Source organism: Myxine glutinosa, chromosome 11 (assembly GCF_964187855.1).
Source record: "Myxine glutinosa chromosome 11, kmMyxGlut1.1, whole genome shotgun sequence".
Taxonomy (NCBI): domain Eukaryota; kingdom Metazoa; phylum Chordata; class Myxini; order Myxiniformes; family Myxinidae; genus Myxine; species Myxine glutinosa.
Window position 1 is genome coordinate 104,544,307 of NC_136271.1, and position 20,698 is coordinate 104,565,004.

A 20,698-nucleotide genomic window follows, 5' to 3' on the forward strand; every position below is an offset into this window, starting at 1 on the left:
TCAAAGAACATTAAATATGATTTTGGATGCTTGTTATACAATGTATTCTGTTCACCACAGGGAAGTTGATAAAAAAATTTTACTGCTATTTTGTCCATTATGCCCATGTCATAGCCACACGACAGCACACCCAACTGTATATATTGTTTGTAATGCTGTTACCTTCATGGGGAATGGGTAGTAGATCAAGGCCAGAGATGAGAGTATATTCACGTGTAGTTTTAGAATTTCTTATCTTGTATTAAGTGTATGTACAAGATGAGTCACTATTAAGTGCTGCCCACGAAGAGACATGTGCTGTCCAATTAAGAGATTTCTCTGTTAAAGCGTATTGTATATTCTCCTCTGTCAATTGGACAGGAGTGGGGGTGACATCAGGTTCCCCCTGCCGACAGACAGATAACTCCTCCTTTGCAACTGTCTGTCAGCAGGTGGGGAGCAGGGATTTGTTTGTTGCTGAGGCTGAGGTTGATGGGTGTGTTTGGGGAGGCGAAGACTTGTGGAGGCCTCATGGCAGGCATTCCTGAGGGCCTCAGACAGAGATTGGTAGGCATAGCAGGGCAGAGACTTGTGGGGGTCTTGGGGGAGGGAATAATGAGGCCCTCAGGGCCATGATTGGTAGAAATACTAGGACCATGATTGGTGGGGAGTCTGTGGGTGGAGGCCGTTGTAGATTTTGATCGCTAAGCCTTGGGAGGCAAAGACTTGCGGAAGCCAGGGGTTGGGTATAAACACGGTCCTTGACAGGAAGTTCATCTCCTTGGCCAACTCGTTCTCTCTCTCTCTCTCTGATGCTCACCCGCTGACACTGAATGATGCTCACCCGCTGACACTGAACTCTCTACCCTTAGCCAATGGCTCGCCTTAACACTCTGGTCCGTTGCCTGGCTCCTGCTCTTGGCCTGCTGGAGATGAGGCAGCACCATGTGCATTCTGTTCCAACTTTGTGCCATGACTGTTCTGCACCAACGATGTGCTCTTCACGACATGCCTTTTCTTCTGTGCTGCACGTGTGTGTGTGTGTGTGTGTGTGTGTGTGTGTGTGTGTGTGTGTGTGTGTGTGTGTGTGTCACCGATGGGGACCATTGGGTGTTGGCTTGTGGTTTTGTGTTCGTAAATTGCGTTTATAATGTCTCATGCAACAAATTATTTTTCTTGTAAGGAATGGCTTGTGTTGCCACCATTTCCTAGTGTAAAAAAAATCAGGTGCATTTGGGATTCCTGGAGGAGTAAAATTAGTGTAATTTTATTAAATAATAGGTGTTTTAATCAGCCCTATTGGATCACAGGCTCGTGATAACTGTTCATTGCCGGATTGTAAGAAACAGTTTTAGTTTTGGCTACCCTTGAAGGTTGAACTTTCAGCTTCAGTGTGAAGGTATCTGCTTGGGTGCGGTTGCACCCTACCAGGAAGTCGCCATCCACAGAATGATGAAACCACTACAATGAAGAACCACTTGAAAGATTTTAAAATTCTCGTATCCAGATCCGGATCTTCACCAGAATCGAATCGATTCATCCTTGTCACATACCCAACCTCTCCACCAAATTTCGTCCAAATCCGTCCACAAACTTTTTGAGATATCCTGTTCACAGACAAACAAACAAGAAGGCGTCGGGTGGTAGCCTGAGAGGTATGACGAAAATCGAGAGAATCAATAATTGCTTGATTAATTGTGTAATTAAAATAAATAAATAAAAATCGTAAAATCATTAATTTCTTAATCAACTGGTTAATAGCATACCTAAACCACCACGGTTTCATCTGAATCTGTAGCTTTTTGAAAACTAAATAATAAATCGATTCATTGATTAATCAATGAATCAAAAATACCCTTTACAGCCAAATCCCTTGGTCATTGTCATGTCCAAATGTCAGCTTCCGAGCTCAAAAGGTGCCTGAGATAATGCCCAGAAGAGAAAGGAAATATATAAGTACTTAATTAATCGATAATAATTAAGTAACTCATCAATTAATTGATTAATAAAAAAAATTAAAAATACCGTTTATGCTGAAACACTTGTTCACTATTATTGCGCCCAAATTTCAGCTTCCCAGCTCAAAGGATGGCTGAGATATTGCCTGAAAATGAGAGAACCTTGACCTTTGACCTATATAGTCAAAAAACTGACAGCCTCACTTTTGTCCTTCTGAATCCTCTGGTAAAGTTTGACGAAGATAGCTGAAAGCGTTCGGGAGTTATCACACTCACAAACAAACAAACAAACAAACATACAAACGAGACAGACCGACATATGATGAAAATTTAGAATTTTCGTCACAACAAACAGACAGAGGTGAAAACATAACCTCCATGCACCTTAGGTGGGTGGTGGAGGTAACCAGCTCTAGTTACTGACAATCTTCAACGTCCCCCATTCCCTCATCACCCTGCCCTCCCCCAACCATCAATTACTGCAATGGAAGGAAATAGTGATTTTATAATAATGCATTTTATTATGCATTAATTATTATTGCATAATAAAATGCATTAAATTTTTACTGGAATCTTCAGTGCTATTAAGGACCTAGGAGGTACGCACACTCACCTCTGAGTCATATATCCTGAGTTTGAATCTTCGCGCAGCTATAAACTGTCAACCTGGTGTTTCGCAGGAAGGATGAGGCACCAATGTGCGTGTACTATTCCTCGGATAGACGTTAAACTGAGAGTCCCTTCTGGCGGCATTAGTTGGTGCAGGCTAAAGATCCCACGGTTTCCTTCGCAAAGAAGTAGGTTAGCTATCGCCGGCACAATCAAAAAATTACAAATCCGTGCCCTAACCTACAGGGGGCACGGCATCAGCGGCTCAGTCACGCTCCTAATGATGCAACCAGCATCCTTAGGAATATATGAATGAATGATCGTTGTAAGGCCATTTTTCCCCGCTAGAGCGGGGGTTAGCCTTGCGGGCCCCATGACAATCATGGTTCCCTGTTTGAGGCGATGTTTTTATGGCCGGATGCCATAACCAGCATCCTTAGGCTGCATACAAAATAAATGAGCGAGGTTATAAAAGAAAATTCAGTCATATTACAATCAGAAATAAATAAGTATTGTCTGAAGCAAGAGGGAAACAGAGATCTGAAGAGTTCTTTCAGCTTATTGACTGCGTGATTCAATGGCCATCCAGATCATCAACTAGGAACTGCCTATCATCAAGGTTTCAACCCTTCAATTGCACAACGAAAGGTCATCCAATCAGGCAAAGGGAGAAGGAGAGCGTGAGAAAGAGAGAGCGAGACTGTCCGTCAGCAGGTATTTTAAACGGTGAGTAATATGTATGACCAGGTAAAAACAGTGATCTGGTGAAAGACAAATAAGCATCGTGTTTTCATGTTAATCAGCTGATAGGAATTTTGATGACATCATTATTCGGTTTTCTCTGATCTTACATTCCTCGCAGTATGGCAAGGTGGGCTTCAAGTAACGAATCTGCTCACCAATCAGTTGCATGTCCGTGGGGTCCAACCGAATATGGGCAGGCTCCCTCATATAATTGTTTAACTGCTGTGCCATTGACTCAGGATAGGTGGCAGATAGAGCAAGCATCTGCTTATTGGCCGGAAGGCTCGAGTAGATCCAGCTGAAATAAACCAAGTCATTTGTCATTTGTAGCTTTCAGGTTTCCAAGGACAGCGACATTAGTTGAAAATGATGCAAATAAATAATACAAGGCGACCAACGTCATTTTCATCAACAACGATGTAATACTTGCTCCATTTTATGGCATATAATGTCAGATGCAATCTTGGAGAGGCAACATAATATGCAATTTTAATTGTGGTTTCTGAGAACTGAACATCAACTGGGAACAGTTATCTCGACAGAAGCGAGGGCCATTAAAGAGTTCACAAAAAATTGCAATCGATTAATTTGATGCAACCAGCCTCTGGTCCACAACTTGTGACTCGAGGCCTCACTCACTTGATCTGATCTTGGAAGGATCCCTCTTCCAGTAGCTTATCAGCTTCATCCAGCACAAAAAGCCGGACAGCAGCAGCAAGAAGAAATCCTAAGTCCATCAGCTGCTTCACCCTCCCTGAACAAATGGCAATTATATTTATGTAGGTACTATTTGTAATCCCGATAAAATTCCCATAACTTGATTAGACTCGGCCAAAAAACGCTTTGGAGTTGAATAACGGAGTTGAGTTTAATAAGGCTAAACTGACCAACACAAGACCAACCAAGAAGTACGTTTCCAATTTCAAGAAAAACTAGAACGACACTTCATTGTCACGATGTCGACCGATATGCCTCCACCCACATTATTGCATCACTATACACACTTGTACCGCGCTTGATTTAAATCCATTCAGCTGTTCTCAAGTACCACATTTTTACCTGACATGAATTCTGACCTTTGATGCCGAAATCTAATCAGTTCATCTTTGCATCATTATCCATACTTGTAGCAAGTTTGGTCAAAATCCCATTACTGGTTCACAAGTTAGCTCAGTAACAGAATTTTTAATTAACGGGACCGCTGACCTTTTGACCCCATAATCGAATCAGTTCATCCTTACATCATATAGCATCAAATAAATCATCATATACACATACAGTCACGTGAAAAAGTAAGTACACCCCATGTAAAGTTTTGACTTTTTCAACATATTTCAACATACAGCTATTTGATCTTCATTTCAACAATATTGATAGATAAAGGTGATATAACATAACAAATATCATGAAACATTTACATTTTGTAGTCCATTGTATAATTTAAATAGACATAAATGCAAATTTCGCATGTGGAATAAGTAAGTACACCCTTGGCTCTAATTGGTGGTATTGCCCTCTTTGGCGGAAACAACCTCAAGTAGGCGTTTCTTATAACTGTCTACCAGTCTCTGACATCTATTGGGAGAAATTTTTGCCCACTCCTCCATGCAGAATTCTTTCAGCTGTGCGATGTTTGAGGGGTTTCTTGCATGCACAATGAATGAATGATCGTTTTAAGGCCATTTTCCCCGGTAGAGCGGGGGTTAGCCTTGCGGGCCCCATGACAATCATGGTTCCCTGTTTGAGGCAATGTTTTTATGGCCGGATGCCCTTCCTGACGCCAACCCTTGGTCACGCTCTTACGATGCGCAGGGATACGGTGTACCCATTCTATGCACAGCATATTCTATTGCTGTGCATATACAGCATATTCTATTCTATATTCTATTCTATTGCACAGCTCGTTTCAAATCCCCCCACAACATATCGATGGGATTTAGATCCGGGCTTTGACTTGGCCATTCCAGAACCCTCCATTTCTTTCTTTTCAGCCATTCCTTGGTGGTTTTACTGGTATGTTTAGGGTCATTGTCATGTTGCAAGGTCCACCTTCGGTTGAGCTTCAACTTTCCGACAGATGGCCTCACATTATCCTCAAGCACCCTCTGGTACAATGAAGAATTCATAGTGGATTATATGATGGTGAGCTGCCCAGGCCCTCATGCTGCAAAGCTGCCCCAAACCATAATATTTCCACCACCATGCTTTACAGTTGGCATCAGGTTCTTGTGGTCAAATGCTGTCTTTGGTTTTCGCCAAACATGTCTTCTGGTACTGTGGCCAAATAGCTCTACCTTTGACTCATCTGTCCAGAGAACATTGTTCCAGAAGTGCTGGTCTTTGCCTAGGTGTTCATTGGCAAACTTTAGTCTTGCCCTAATGTTCTTTCTGGACAGCAAAGGTTTCCTCCTGGCACACCTCCCATGTAGATCAAATTTGTGCAGCCTCTTTCTAATGGTAGACTCGTGCACTTTGACATCAACAGTGGCAAGAGCTACCTGTAGGTCCCATGATGACATTCTGGGGTTCTTAGAGACTTCTTTCAACATCTTGCGGTCTGCTCTCGGGCTGAACTTGCTTGGGCGGCCTGGCCTGAACAAGTTGGCAGTTGTTTGGAATCTTCTCCACTTGTAGATGATCTTCCGGACAGTCGAATGATCGATTTCAAATTGTTTGGAGATCTTTTTAAATCCCTTCCCAGATTCGTAGGCATCTATAACCTTCTTTCTGAAGGCCTCAGAGAGCTCTTTTGATCTAGGCATGGTGACGCCGCACACTTCAACAACAAAGAGCAAACCAAACTAAATGTCTGAGGTTTAAATAAGACAGGTTCCTCCAAGATCCTCTCTAACGATGTTCTAATCATTTGCACCTGAGCTGGTGCACCTGATTCTAATTTAAGGTATTTGAAGTAGTGATAAATGTAGGGGTGTGCTTACTTTTTCCACATGTGAAATTTGCATTTATGTTTATTTAAATTATACAATGGACTACAAAATGTAAACGTTTCATGATATTTGTTATATTATATCATCTTTATCTCTCAACATTGTTGAATTGAAGATCAAATAGCTGTATGTTGAAATATGTTGAAAAAGTCAAAACTTTACATGGGGTGTACTTACTTTTTCACGTAACTGTACATACCTGTACCAACTTTGGCTTAGATACCTTCAGTGGTTCAGAACTTGTCACGGTAACAAAATAATTTTCACTTAACATGACCTTTGACCTCTTGACCCCAAAATCGAATCAGATCATCTTTGCATCATACCATGTGTTGGTTTAATGGTTATGGCGACGGGCTTGGGATCCTAATATCCTAAGTTTAAATCCCGTTGAATTATCGCCGGGTGGGGTGGACTAAGCCTGGCATCCTTCCGAGGTCGACAAAATGACTACCATGATAACTGGTTGTAGAGAGGCATTGCATCAGTGGCAGACGCACCCACAGAATAATGATGCAACCAGCAGCCGGGTGGCTGCACATGAACCACCCACATCTTTGCATCATAATATATACTTATACCAAGTTTGGTCAAAATCCAATTTGTGGTTCACAAGTTAACTTGGTAACAGAATTTTACCTCACAGGACCTCCGACCTTTGATCTCTTGACCCCATAATCTAATCAGTTCAATTTTGCATTATTATACATACTTGTACCAAATTTGACTTAGATCCCTCAGCTGATCTTATGTTATCAACGAAACGAAACACTGCCACGGATGGACAGACAACCCGAAAACATAATGCATCCAGCAACGCCATCGGCGGAGGCATAAAGAGTCCCACCCACCCCTCCCCCACCGAATTAAATCCCCCCCACCAACGCCATTAATTGAGGAGCATGTTACTGGAAACGCCGCATGATCATTTTGGCCTCCTAAAAGGGGGTGGGATGATATATAGATTCTACAATAGACTCTCCAGACCACTTCTGCCTGTTAAATTTCATGATGAACTTGCCTCCTTCTTCCAGTACAATCTAATACAAGCGATGGATCAACGAGAAAATCTGAAAATATAATCAAAACAACACAATTTATACAATCATTCAAAAATCCTAAAGCAAAAACAGAAAGTATATATAAAAATATTATTTTAACCATTTTGCTGAACACTATTGTCTCCGTCAAACTTGTTTGTTTTTCTTTCAATATTTATATTATGTGAACTACTGGAAACTACTGTTTTCATTGTATGATCCACCTGGAGAGCCAATTGCGATGTGGCACTGATTGAGACGGCGCTGGTCCTCAGATACGGGTGTACCACCGATGAACAAATGGCAATGAAGGCCGTCCATTTTGCATCCCAGTGCTGCAACCACACCGTGGATCTGCACCGCAATTTCTCGCGTTGGTGCAAGTACCAAGACCTACAAAAGTTGGTTATTAGAGCTTCTCAACATTATGCAACAAAACATAAATAACTGTCTTTACAAAACTCAACTGCCCCATAATCTACTTTTCTCAACTTTAAAATTTTCATGTAGATTCAAGACATTAATTTATTAATTAAAATTAATCAATCAATTAAAACATTAATTAATTTTAATTAACTAATTCGAGACATTAATTCATTAATTCTCGACATTATTCGGGACATTAAATTAAACATTTAATGTAGATTATTGACCTATAGCGATGTTCACTGTTCATAAACAAACCCACCATATCCGCGCATGCGCAGCAGCCTGGTTGGCAAAAGCGCAGTGTTTTCGTTTTGCACAATGGCGTCGCTCGACACACATGTGATCGTTTCGGAGTATTTTAATAGTCTTGACGCTGTTGCAAAATCTCGGTACAAATCGAAGTTGAGTTATAGGAATGGTGAGGATATTCTTCCAGATCCATTTGCATTGAAAGGATGGCAAAACAATCCATCTTGCTGGCCAAACGTAACCGCCAGAAAGAAGTCAAAACTGTTGTATGTCAGCCCAGACAAACACTCCCTGATTTGGATATGCTAAAAGATCTTAAAGCTGTCTGTCCAAATGCAGCATTTTTTAGCCTCATTCCAAAACTGGCCGCCGAAGAGACAGACTCCGCCACTGAAGAGGAAGACGAGATGTATCTACCTGAGCCCCTAACCTCACTGTACAGGGAGGAGTATTCCTCTTGGTCACAGTCTGATCTCCAGGCAGAGTGTGACCAGCTATATTGCAGGTTGACCTCAATAACCTGTGACCAGATTGCACAACTGGAGAAAGTTACCAGGGGTCAGGCTGTGTGTCCTCTCTGGTCGGAGCAGAGGAGGGGTCGCATTACTGCGAGTATTGCACATGAAGTTTTCACAAGGAAGTCAACGACTGCACCTGGTCTGCTTGTGAAAAGAATCATGGACGGTGCGACGGGCGGGTGGAAGGTGGACGGTGCGACGGGCGGGTGGACGGTTGGTGTTTTGCCAACCAAATTAAAGAGCGCGGTCATGTGATCGGGTACGTGACGTCATGGTAAACATCGCTATACATGAAGCTGGGCTGCAATCGACTACCGCATGGAGTAGCCTTCACAAGCTAAGACGCATCATGTGACATTTCCCTCCCAAGAGCCAGAATATTGAGGAAACAATCACAACACTGTGATGAGGTCAATGTCTATATTTTTATAGTCCTTTTTCAGGTGTGGCATTTTCTAATTATTTGCAAGACAACCAATCATGGTGCATCATATCAACACATGACTGCACGTTGGAGTATTTCATTCTTATCCATGTGTATGCAACACACAATAACAATAACAACAACAACAACAAGCATTTTAAGGCCATTTTCCCTGCCAGAGCGGGGATTAGCCTTGCGGTCCCCATGACAATCTTCTCCATTTTGCCATATTTTCTGCATCTCTCCTTGTTAACCCCCTTGCCCGCATTTCTTCTTCCACCATCTTTAGCCAAGTCTTCCCCATCCTCTACTTCCTTCTCCATTCATTTCCATCACTCTTCTCAACCAGTCACTTTCATCCTTCCTCAACACATGACCAAACCATCTCAACCTGTTCCTCTTCACAGCATCAATCACAGGCAATATTCCCATCATCTTTCGCAATTCATCATTTGTCTTCCTCTCTCAACGATACTCCGCACATCCACCGAACCATTCGCATTTCCACCCTTTCCAGCCTTCGTTGCTGCTCGACATTCATTACCCATGTCTCGCTCCCATAAATCATAACACTTCTCACACATGCAGCATACACCTTTCCCTTCAGCTTCAACGACACTCCCCTCCTCATCAGCACGCCACTCAGTTCCCGAAACTTCTTCCATGCACATCTCACTCGAGCAACCGTTGCCGAGTCTGATCCACCTTCTCCATTCAGCATGTCTCCGAGGTAGCAAAATGTTTTCACACCTTCCAGCTTCACGCCGTCTCCAAGATCCAACTCAACATTTCCTCCATCTGCAGCTCCCTCTGTGCACACTACATTTGAATGTAGCTGCCACACTGGTTAATGACCCTCTCAGACCACTACATTTTTGATGAACCCACTCAGCGCACATTGTACATTGAATGGAGTTCACTCCGACACCCTTCCTGCACACAGCACACGGCCACTTCCCAGTTCTTTCCACCTCACCACATGCTTTACCACTTGCCATCGCCTTCGTCTTTCCGATATTCACCTTCAGACCTTTTGTCTCCATACATTCCTTCCACTTGTTCATCTTTTCCTTCAGTCCATCCATACTTTCCACAATCAACACCAGATCATCTGCATACAACAACTCCCACGGTAAACCCTCCTTTACGTTCTGAGCCAGCACCTCCATCACAGCTACAAATAGTCGTGGACTTAGTACCGACCCCTGATGCACTCCCACCTTCTCCTCAAACTCACCACTGTTCCCGTCCTTCGTCCTTACAGCTGTGCGCGCTCTTTTGTACATTGCCATCACTACTCTGATCAACCATTCCTCCACTCCTAACTTCCTCAATGCCCATGTCAATACTTCGCGTGGAACCCTATCGAATGCTTTCTCCAGATCAACAAGCCCAAGAAACAACTTCTTCCTCTTCTCCATGTACTTCTCCTGCAACTGCCTCACAATAAAGAGCGCGTCTGTCGTTCCTCTTCCTGGCATAAAGCCAAACTGCATTTCGTCGATCTTCACCTTCTTCCTTGTCCTCCTCTCCAACACCCTTTACAATACAGGTTGGTCGGAGCGATGTCTCGAAATACTCCAACATTCCATGCTCCAATAACTTTATCGCTCGGTTCGAGCCACACTCCAGAGGGTCACCTTTCCCCTTGTATAGAAGGACGAGGGTACTCAGCTCCCAATCCACTGGAATGCGGCCTTCTTTCACCACCAGATTACAGAACTCTGTCATTCTCTTCACACCCCAACTTCCTGCTGCCTTCAAATATCTCCCACAACTCCCGTCGGCCCTCCCGCTTTTCTACTCTTCATTGCTTTTGGCTAACCTAACCTTTTGGTTAAAAAAATATATTTTTTTTTTTTTATTATTTATTTATTTATTTATTGCTTTTGGCTAACCAATTTGGCTAACCCCCGCTCTAGCAGGGAAAATGGCCTTTAAAATGCATGTTGTGTTGTATTGCTTTTATCGCTTCCTCAACTTCCTTCTCAGTTATCTTCTCTGCCGGTCCTAAAATTGGGTTACTCTCTATGTTGCCATCCCATTCATTCTCTGTATTCAACAGCATTTCCATATATATATATCTTTTCCATCTTCCTTTAATTCCATCTGGGTCCACAACGATTTGTCCCACTTCATCCTTCAAGCAACTCACCCCCATCACATCACACCTCTCTTTCGCTATCTGCTTTGCAATCCTGAATACCGCTCTCTGACCCTCTTCCGAATCCAAGCGTTCTCCGAACATTTTCCTACATGCCTCCTGCGCCTTTGCTACGTCTTTGTTTGCAGCCTTCTTGACTGCCTTATAACTTTCATGCTCTGCTTTTTCTGCTCCCGTACCCTTCGCCTTCTGCCACTCCTTGAACTTCTTCCTCTTCTCGTCAATCCTCTTTCCAACTTCATCATCCCACGACCATGTTTCCGAGTGCCTCTGTGGTCCTTTTTTCCATCCACATACCTCACCAACGGATCCCAACAGACTATTCTTTCATTGACATCCAACCACTTTCAAGCTCAACCACATCATCCTCTACCCTACTCAGCCTCTCTTTTAATGCCTCCCTTACTGTCACCTCTTTCAACCTCCACACCTTCATTCTCGGTTGGTACTTCACCCGCCGAGCTCTCCTCGCACCTTTCAACCTTATGTCGTAGACAACCAAGTGGTGCTGTGAAACAGCCTCCTCCCCCGGGATCACCTTTGGGTCCCAGAGGTGCCCGATATCTCGCCTACGCACCATCAGGTAGTCAACGGTTGTCGTCGACCCACCTGACGTGTATGTAACAAGCTTATTATCCTCTTTCTGGAACCGATTGTGACAAATCAACAAATCAGCTCCATCAGCAACTCCAAAATCCTTTTACGTTCTCCATTTCTCACACCATATCCGTAACCCCCATGAACTCCCTCAAAACCATCCACACTCCTTCCCACATGTCCATTTAGGTCTCCTCCTACCACACCAACTTCCTCATCTTTCACGTTTTCCATCAGCTTCTCTATCGCACACCAGAACTTGTCCTTCTCTTCATCGCTCCGACCAACCTGCGGAGCATATCCCGAGATGACGTTCACCAAGAGTTTTCCAATCATCATTTTCACCATCATCAACCTATCACTCACTCTAGTCACACTCACCACACTGTCTACAAACTCCTCAGAAAACAGGACACAAACACCATTCACGCCCTCCAGGCACTCTTGCCACACAAACTTGTATTTCTGTCCCTGCCTGCCCTTCACCATTCGCACACCACTTCCCTTCATTCTCGTCTCTTGCACACAACAAATGTCCACTCTTCTTCTGACCAATACTTCCACCACTTCTCCTGATCTCCCTGTCATTGTCCCTACATTCCATGTCCCAAACCTCAGAAACCGATCTCCACTTCGGGCTGTACCCTGCCCATATGTAGTTGTAATTGTCATGATTCTCTTTTTGAGGCAATGTTTTTATGGCCGGATGCCCTTCCTGACGCCAACCCTCTTAGTCGCCTCCTACGACACGCAGGGATACAGTGTACCTATTCTAAACCAGGGTACACACCAGGTATGTAACAGTGTATGTAACACACACACCTTTTTAACACATTTTTCCCTTACCTGCACTGCAGGATTCTCAAGCACAATAGCATCCAACGCTACAGTAGCAAACACGCAAGTCTTGCCAGTCCCAGACTTGGCTTGTACCAATAAATCTGCAACAAAGTGTGAAAATAATAATGTAGAAAGATATCATTGGTTAATCAGTGAGGCTTATATATTATACTCTGTTTTTAAGATTATGAATGGTTCAAATACGATTAAGAACTAGAAAGAGAAATCAGAGATTGCAGACCCTCGCCAGGACATGTTTTCAGTTGTTTTTAAGGCTTTTGTGTTTCAACAAATATGGCGTGAAACCTATGGTGAACATTTCCTGTCAATCGGACCAACGGTTGCAGAGAAAATCATATTTATTCTGTGTGGACAAACAAACAGTCAGACAAACAAACGGACTCAAATGCAATATCCTCTCCTCAGGCGAGGATAACTAGTTAAGTGACATTGGTTGGGCAATTAAATCAAAACGGAATGAATACTCGTCTCTGTGAAAGCCATTTTGCATTGCTGTATTGGTGGACAAAAAAAAACAAGGGGTATTATCACTTAAAACGTCAATAGAGTCTGTTGGCCCTTCAACGTAGCATCAATAATAAAATCCACTGAAGTCTTACGACAAGGGAACAAACATGGATGTCACCGAAACCCCAAAATTGACGTGGTGGAAATATCGCCGCCTTTGGTGGTAGTCGGTACTACAAAACATCTTCCTTTGTCTTGTGATATAGGAGTATGATATAGGGCTCCTCATCATGAGCAAAATGCAGGCGAGTAAGTAAACAAACAGTAAACACTCTACAAAATGTTATCCTAGGCGAGCAGAGGCGAGTGATTAAATATCAGGGGAAGTAACTCCATCATACTAAAATATGCAATCTGGTGCCTGTCTGACGATTTTTGACCACGATACATTTGGTCTTTACTTATCAAATCGCAACCAAACTTGACAGAGAGACTAAGGGTCACACAATTGAGGTTGTAGCAATTTAACTTTGATAGCTTATCGTACCCTTTTAATGGGAGCACTCCTACAATAAGTAAAAATGTTTTAAACCACAAACACGTTTGGTTACTTTTTGAAACAGTCGCTCCTGCCGTTTAACACTAAACTGAATGGGATAAAATCCGGGGTGTGTTTAGTCACAAAGGAGCTGGCTCACTAAGCCTGTCGTTCCTTGTCAGTGGTTTTTTGAATGGAGTGATTGCTTGAATTCTTAAACCACTTGGTGAGCTCTTGATACGAAACTTGGTAAATAAACACACCCCCAATGTTCTTGAGGCCCAACCCTAGATCTACTGTAATCTATATACCCCAGAGAGGAAAGACCCTTCCTGCCGCTCCCGTCGGGAACAGGTGTATTAGTACAATTAATACGACAAAAAGTTGTTTGATCTAATAAATTCACAGGAGGTTATTTGTCAACTTAAAATACAAAGTAATCATGAACATACGAGTTGTGACATTAAAGGCAAAAAATTAAACAAATCAATGTATATCATTGAAACAAGAGCAAGAATTACTTTGCAATATATGTCCCCTACCAATGTGATATTTTCTCCAAGTCCAAAAAGGGCATAACTCTGTGAAAAAATGACGAAACGCCCTGAAATCCAAACTTGTTCTGTAACCTGCCATAATAAAGCCATGTACCAAGTTTCAGTTGAATATGTTGAAGAGTATGAGAAAAAAAGTCTGAAAAAAAACACATGTGGGACGGACGGAGGGAGAGCAAACCTAGTTTATAATCCTCTCTGGTGAAACCGGTAGGGGAATAATAAATGTACATGTACACAAACAGACAATTTAAGGGTGCGTGTTGAGAGGGTAGGGACTATAAGGAGGGAGAGGCAGGCCTTCGTGTATCAGATGGACTGCTTGAATAAGTTGTGGACTGGGAAGGCAAATGGGAGGGAAGCTCTTCAGGTCTTCAGCTGTTCACCACCATCTGAGATCATCTCCAATCCAAAAACCATGATCTTTTCTCCAATCATTAAATCCCACAACAACACATCACCCCAAGCCCTCCTCCATCCACATTTCCAGTTTTTCACTGCTGAGAGTTTCCTTCTGTATCCATCTTGGCCACCACATGCATCTTCTCATGTCCCTCTTCCCCCCCGTTCCTCCCCATACCCATTGTTTGGCCAAGTCTCCCTCCATTTTGGCCTTCAACTCAGCTGTTAGTGTTCCATTCTCTCCCTCTCCTCCCCCCTGCCATTCCTTTTGTCCTGTTAAATCATGATTCGTACATTGTTCTAGCTCTTCCATGAACCTTGACTCTGCATGCAAAAAAAAGAAAGAAAAGGCGAACGACAAATTACCCACCCCAAACGAATGAAAGTTGAAGGTGCGTGTGAGCGATCGCTCGCCATTCATGACGAGTTCTATAATATGTTGTGATCAACAACATTTCTTTCAAAAATGACAAAAATAACAAGAGGGAGAATTTTTAACGTGTCCTCTACCAAGTTTCAGTTCAATATGTTAAAGGATAAAGAAAAAAAGACTGGAAAACTCACCCATGTATAATTTGATGTAATCCAAGTCCAAAAAGGGCATAACTCTGTGAAAAAAATTGACGAATCACCCTGAAACTCAAACTTGTTCTGTGATTTACCATAACTAAATCCATGTACCCAGTTTCAGTTGAATATGTTAAAGGGCATGGGAAAAAAAGTGCAGAAAACAACAGGTTAGATGGAAGGAGGGAGACACGGAGAGCAAACCTATCGTGCCCTCCAGGTAGGGGATTAACAAAGTGCATTTTCAGGATGGTGAAGTTGCTGGAGTCTCAGAATGGGTCATCTGAGCTCACATACACAGCTGTATATGTTCTGCAATCCAATCTGTGCTTTCGACTTGTGATTCTGGAATTCCAAGTTAAAATCACATAAACCATTTTTATTGTCCATCAACCATTAATGACCTAATGTTCCTGTTTGGTTGAAAAGAGTAAACCATACACAGTTTCAAACACTCTGCCGGATGAAGGCCTCCCTCAAATAGTTGTAAAAAGTGTTCCGCATACCATGCTTGCGAAGTGCAAGTTATAATAATCAAGCCCTCGACTTGGCCTTGCCTGTACAGAACGTTGTGCATAATACAACCACCTTACTCTATATTGTCCCAATGTTATGATCATCGCCTTTCGGTGCACATATCACATACACCTTACCCCTGCCAGATCCCTAACGCAGGAGTAAATCTAACTACCTGAACACACCATTCTTAACACGATCTCTGTATGGACCTCACATGCCCCCCTATTCAACATAGCAATACACTCTTTGTATATTAATTTCCAAAAGGAATATAAACATTTAAATACAACTAGTTCGATTCCCGACAAATAATTCACCTACGAACATGACGCGTAAGGATCGAGGCATATGCCAAGCTCCATCCCGTCCAGAGGTGTTTTGTTTCAATATAAATTTGTTCAAGAATTGCAACGTTTTACTGCGACGTTGATCTAGCATGTCATACAATCATGTGGTATCACAGATTTTGGGGCAAATGATTAAATTGTATATATAAAAAGAAAACGACACACACACAAGCACACAAACACAACACACGACCCACACGCAAACACAAACACACGCACAAAGAACGGATGCCCCAACCATTCCACTACTGAGTGATTAAATTGACTTGGCCAGGGTTTCCACGTTCATCGATAGAGTTTTCACACTAAAATCCACTGTAAACACGTGACATCCTTTAGCTTTGGTACTCGTCACCTTTGTATTGTTATGTTTTTGGGGTAGGGATGAAATACCTGTCGAGATAGAATCGTGTCGGTTTAGAATGCTCCGACTTGTCCCCTCGAAAGAAGAAAGAAGAAACGCATTTTGTGCGTTTCACGTGCTGTGGTTCGAGGCGACGACCAGCAGCCTTACCAACCATTTGGGGATGCAAAGCTGAGTTCCTCAGATTATAAAGGATTATATTTTTACATTCGTTTTCCCCTTGTTTATATACGAGTCTGAGTGGAGACGTCTCAATTTAGGAATTTTAGTTTTACCTCACCTTACATTGTTACTTGCATTTATTTTCATAAAATCATTATTTGTCAAATCTTACTTTTCTTGCAATTGTAGATTTTGCTGTCCCGTCTCTGTGTCTGTGCGGATTGGATAACCCCTGCATGTGTTCCCGATCAGTTAGGACCTCAAACCTTCCCGCGCGTCACTTCCGCCAGGTTGGGTATACTCCTCGGGGTTAAGGCTCGTTCTGGCCATTCATCCTCTTGGGGTCTTAACCCCAGGGACACGACAATATTAACTTTTTTAATTAACACACAAACTAGATGTATTTATTACAAGACAAACTCAGCTACCAACACCCTGGACCACACGACATATCAGCCCTCACAAATACAAGCAAATTCTCCCACCAACATACAAGAATTCCCTAAATTTGGAAACTAGGCAAAATCATTGTCCTCCTTAAACCAAACAAAGATTCCACCAAAACAGCCTCTACAGACCTATCGCATGACTTTGCACACCCTCCAATGTTACATAATGCCTTATAATTGCACTCACAAACCCTCACATCCCTCTGTCACACACCCAACATGGATTCAGACCAAACCACTCCAATACCACTCACTTCACACAAAACACCTTTGAAGGCTTCAACAATAGAAAACCACCAACACACACTACTCTCACCACAGTAGACATCAGCAAAGCATTTGACACACTCCCAAGCTCTTACTCACAAACGAAATACTCAACACAAACATGCACAACAACACCAAATGCTGGCTGGCCAACTACCTATCGACAGTCATTCGAAATTTTTAACGGCAGGTCATCACGCACATGATACTCTCCGAATGGAGTCCCTCAAGGCTCAGTCCTCTCCCTCACACTCTCTAATCTGTTCATACATGACATTCCACAACCAGTGGGGAACATACAATTAGCCTCATATGCGGACAATATAACCATCACCTCTACTCATAGCAACATCAACACCACCACAGCACAACTTCAACCCTTCCTCAGCACTCGGGTAGTCCACAGATATATGTAATATTTAATACTATTAAAAATCCATGCTCCAAAAGGCTGCCCTTGTTCCTATGTTTATAAAGATCATATGAACCAAATATGAGGTCAATTGGAACTTATTTAGAGGTTGCTCAAAAAATAACATTTTTAATTTATCCTGTTTTTTCAGATGGCAGAAACTCACAGCTCTTCCACAGTTTGGTTGCTGGGCAAGTCTGAAAAGGAAATAATATGTGGGGGGCTACCAACCAAAGAACACACATTGCAGAAAATGGTGTACCATCACATACAAGAACACCATACAGTTCGTGAAAGTGCCAAACTTAGTGTACAAGCTGTGTGCGCATACTGGGAGAAAGCACGAATTCCAGTGCAGAGAGTAGATTCCTGTGAGCGCCAACTTTTGAAGTTGTATGATGCCTACAAACTGGTAAAGAAAATTAGAACCAAGACATTCGAAAACTATAGAGTGAAGGAGCAGATGTTCAAAGATGATCTTCAATTCCTCTTCGATATCTCACCAAATGATGCGCTTGAGAAAATGACGAATGAAGAAGACAAAGCATTCCTTATCATGCAGCGTGAGGATCCCTCAAATTCACGTATGGGATCTGTGGACAACACTCTGGCAGTGAAGGAGAACAGAAAGCGTATCAGGCTTGAGAATGAAGATAAAAGAAAGAAGAAACATGCTGCTGAGACTCTAACAGCAATGCAATCTGTTCCATCAACATCGGCTGTGGTTGATGAATATGATGATGATGAGTGAGATTGAAAGCTCCGATCGAGGGGACAATGAATTCAAACTCCAAAGTCCATCTTCTGCCAAACAGGTGAAAAAGGCTCCCATCAAGGTGATCACTCCAGCAATAGTGGCAACTCCGGACAGAGTAAATCTCTCAGATCGGCGTGCTATGTTTGTGGCCAGTGTATTTGCACAATCACTTGGTCATACCATTGAAGACATTTCTCTGTCACGCAGTGGAATTCGTCGTGCTCGAATTCGTGGAAGGGAAATATTGGCCACTGAAGAAAAGGCAAATTTCTCATGTAATAGCCCACTCCTATTACACTGGGATGGGAAACTGCTCCCTGATTATACTGGCAATCACAAAGAATCTGTTGATTGGGTAGCGATACTTGTAACTGGTATGAATGCCGAGAAGTTGCTTGGAATCCCAAAAATTCCCCAAGGCATTGGTGTAGCACAAGCAAATGCATGCATACAACTTCTTGAGGAGTGGAATGTCAAACAGTTGGTGAAAGGCATCGTGTTTGACACCACTGCATCCAACACAGGGCTGAGAAACGGAGCATGTACCGTACCCTCATTGAAGCAGCTTTGGATGCTAAGCTTGTCTGGATTGCATTTCATCATCATGTGTTTGAAGTAATGCTCTCTGATGTTACAACTAAAGTCATAGGACCCACTAGCGGACCTGAGATCAGACTGTTCAAGAGCTTTCAGAAACAGTGGCCTTCAATTGACAAGAAGAGGTTCCAAGTCGGAGAAGATAAAATATTTTCCGATAACCTTGTTGAACATCAGAATACGATACATTTTTATGCAGCTGCACTCGAAGAACAACACCCACGTGGTGACTATGAAGAACTTCTGAGACTATGCCATACATTTCTGGGTGGATGTGAGGCCAGAGAGGTGAAATTCCGTGCCCCAGGAGCTATGCACAATGCCCGCTGGATGATGAAAGCCATATATGCTCTCAAGATGATTCTCTTCAAAGACCAAATAAAGCTAACATCACGTGAATTAAAGGGAACCACACAGATTGCTCTTTTTGTTGCACTTGTGTATGCGAGATTCTGGCATGAAGCGCCGCTACCCACAAAGGCACCTCTCAATGATTTGCTTCTTCTTTCAACCCTTGATTCTTACCCAGATATGCTTGTCCGTGAAACTGCTGTCAAAGCATTCACTAGACACCTCTGGTATTTGTCAGAACACCTTGCTGCATTAGCTCTTTTTGATAGCCGGGTGGTGATGAGACAAAGGCAAAGATGGTGAAGAACTTCAAGCGGGCTCCAAAGCCAAACAATCTTCATAGGATAGATGCTAAAGCCTTCAGGCTTTCTGACTCAGTGGACACCTACATCACAAGTCGATCACTTGAATTCTTTGTTGTCATCTCAGAGTCTGACAAAGAAGTATCACTGAGTTTTCTGGAAAAGGAGCCACACCTCTGGAACACAGACAACTCATACCAAGAGCTTGAGAAGAAGATATGCAGCATGAAGGTTATCAATGACTGTGCTGAGCGAGGTGTTGCTCTCATTCAAACTTTCCATGACACTCTGACCAAGAATGAAGAGCAGAAGCAATTTGTGTCGAGAGTTGTGAAACTTCATCGTGAAAACTTTCCAGTGTCAACCAAAGCCATCTTGTGAAAGAAGTAGGCAATGTTTTGAAATACAAGTTTCTGAAAACAATGTTACGTAAAATCATTCAAATTATGTGCATTCTGAAGTTTACTTTCTTTTAATTGTTCCGATAGATTTGTTTTATCGTCTCTGATAGATATTTTATATTTTCTGATGGATGATTTATTTTTTCCGATAAATGATTTATTGTCAAATTAATTCATGAATGTTTAATCTACTGTTTTGTTTTTAATCTTAATTTGACTATATGAATGAACATTGAACAATGAACAATTGAACATACATGTACATTGTACAATGGCACATTGTACATAATTATTTATTCGTTTACAAACAAACAATAACAATAATAAATAATTTGAGTAATTGAAAGTAGATAATTATCTATGAATTGATGTATGATGCTAAAAATTCTGTATCTTATTGAATGAATGAATGAATGCATGATCGTTTTAAGGCCATTTTCCCCGCTAGAGCGGGGGTTAGCCTTGCGGGCCCCATGACAATCATGGTTCCCTGTTTGAGGCAATGTTTTTATGGCCGGATGCCCTTCCTGACGCCAACCCTTGGTCACGCTCTTACGATGCGCAGGGATACGGTGTACCTATTCTAAATCGGGGTACACACCGTGATCATTCATCCCAGCAAGCTGGTACTCAATTTGCCGACCTCGGAAGGATGACAGGCTGAGTCAACCCCCCTGGCGTTAATTCAGTGATCGACCGGGATTCAAACCCAGGATTCTAGGATCCCAAGCCGGCACCCTAA

At 42.5% G+C, this 20,698-nt stretch overlaps 1 protein-coding gene across 4 annotated transcripts in view; it reads right to left on the minus strand.

Moving 5' to 3' along the window:
• Window positions 1-20,698, minus strand: part of LOC137437049 (histone-lysine N-methyltransferase SUV39H1) — a 96,206-nt gene that overhangs the window by 73,430 nt on the left and 2,078 nt on the right. For 3 of the 4 annotated variants that reach the window (XR_010986418.2, XM_068131373.2, XM_068131371.2), the window contains exons 2-5: window positions 12,506-12,600; window positions 7,503-7,671; window positions 3,930-4,044; window positions 3,446-3,588 (exon numbers count right to left, since the gene is read on the minus strand). Coding sequence is in view for 3 of the 4 variants with exons in the window: in XM_068131373.2 (XP_067987474.2) it covers window positions 3,446-3,588; window positions 3,930-4,044; window positions 7,503-7,671; window positions 12,506-12,600 (522 nt within the window). In the remaining variant the exon portion in view is untranslated. Of the gene's footprint in view, window positions 1-3,445; window positions 3,589-3,929; window positions 4,045-7,502; window positions 7,672-12,505; window positions 12,601-15,025; window positions 15,070-20,698 lie in introns of all 4 variants that reach the window. The other variant, XM_078786965.1, reaches the window with a different exon arrangement.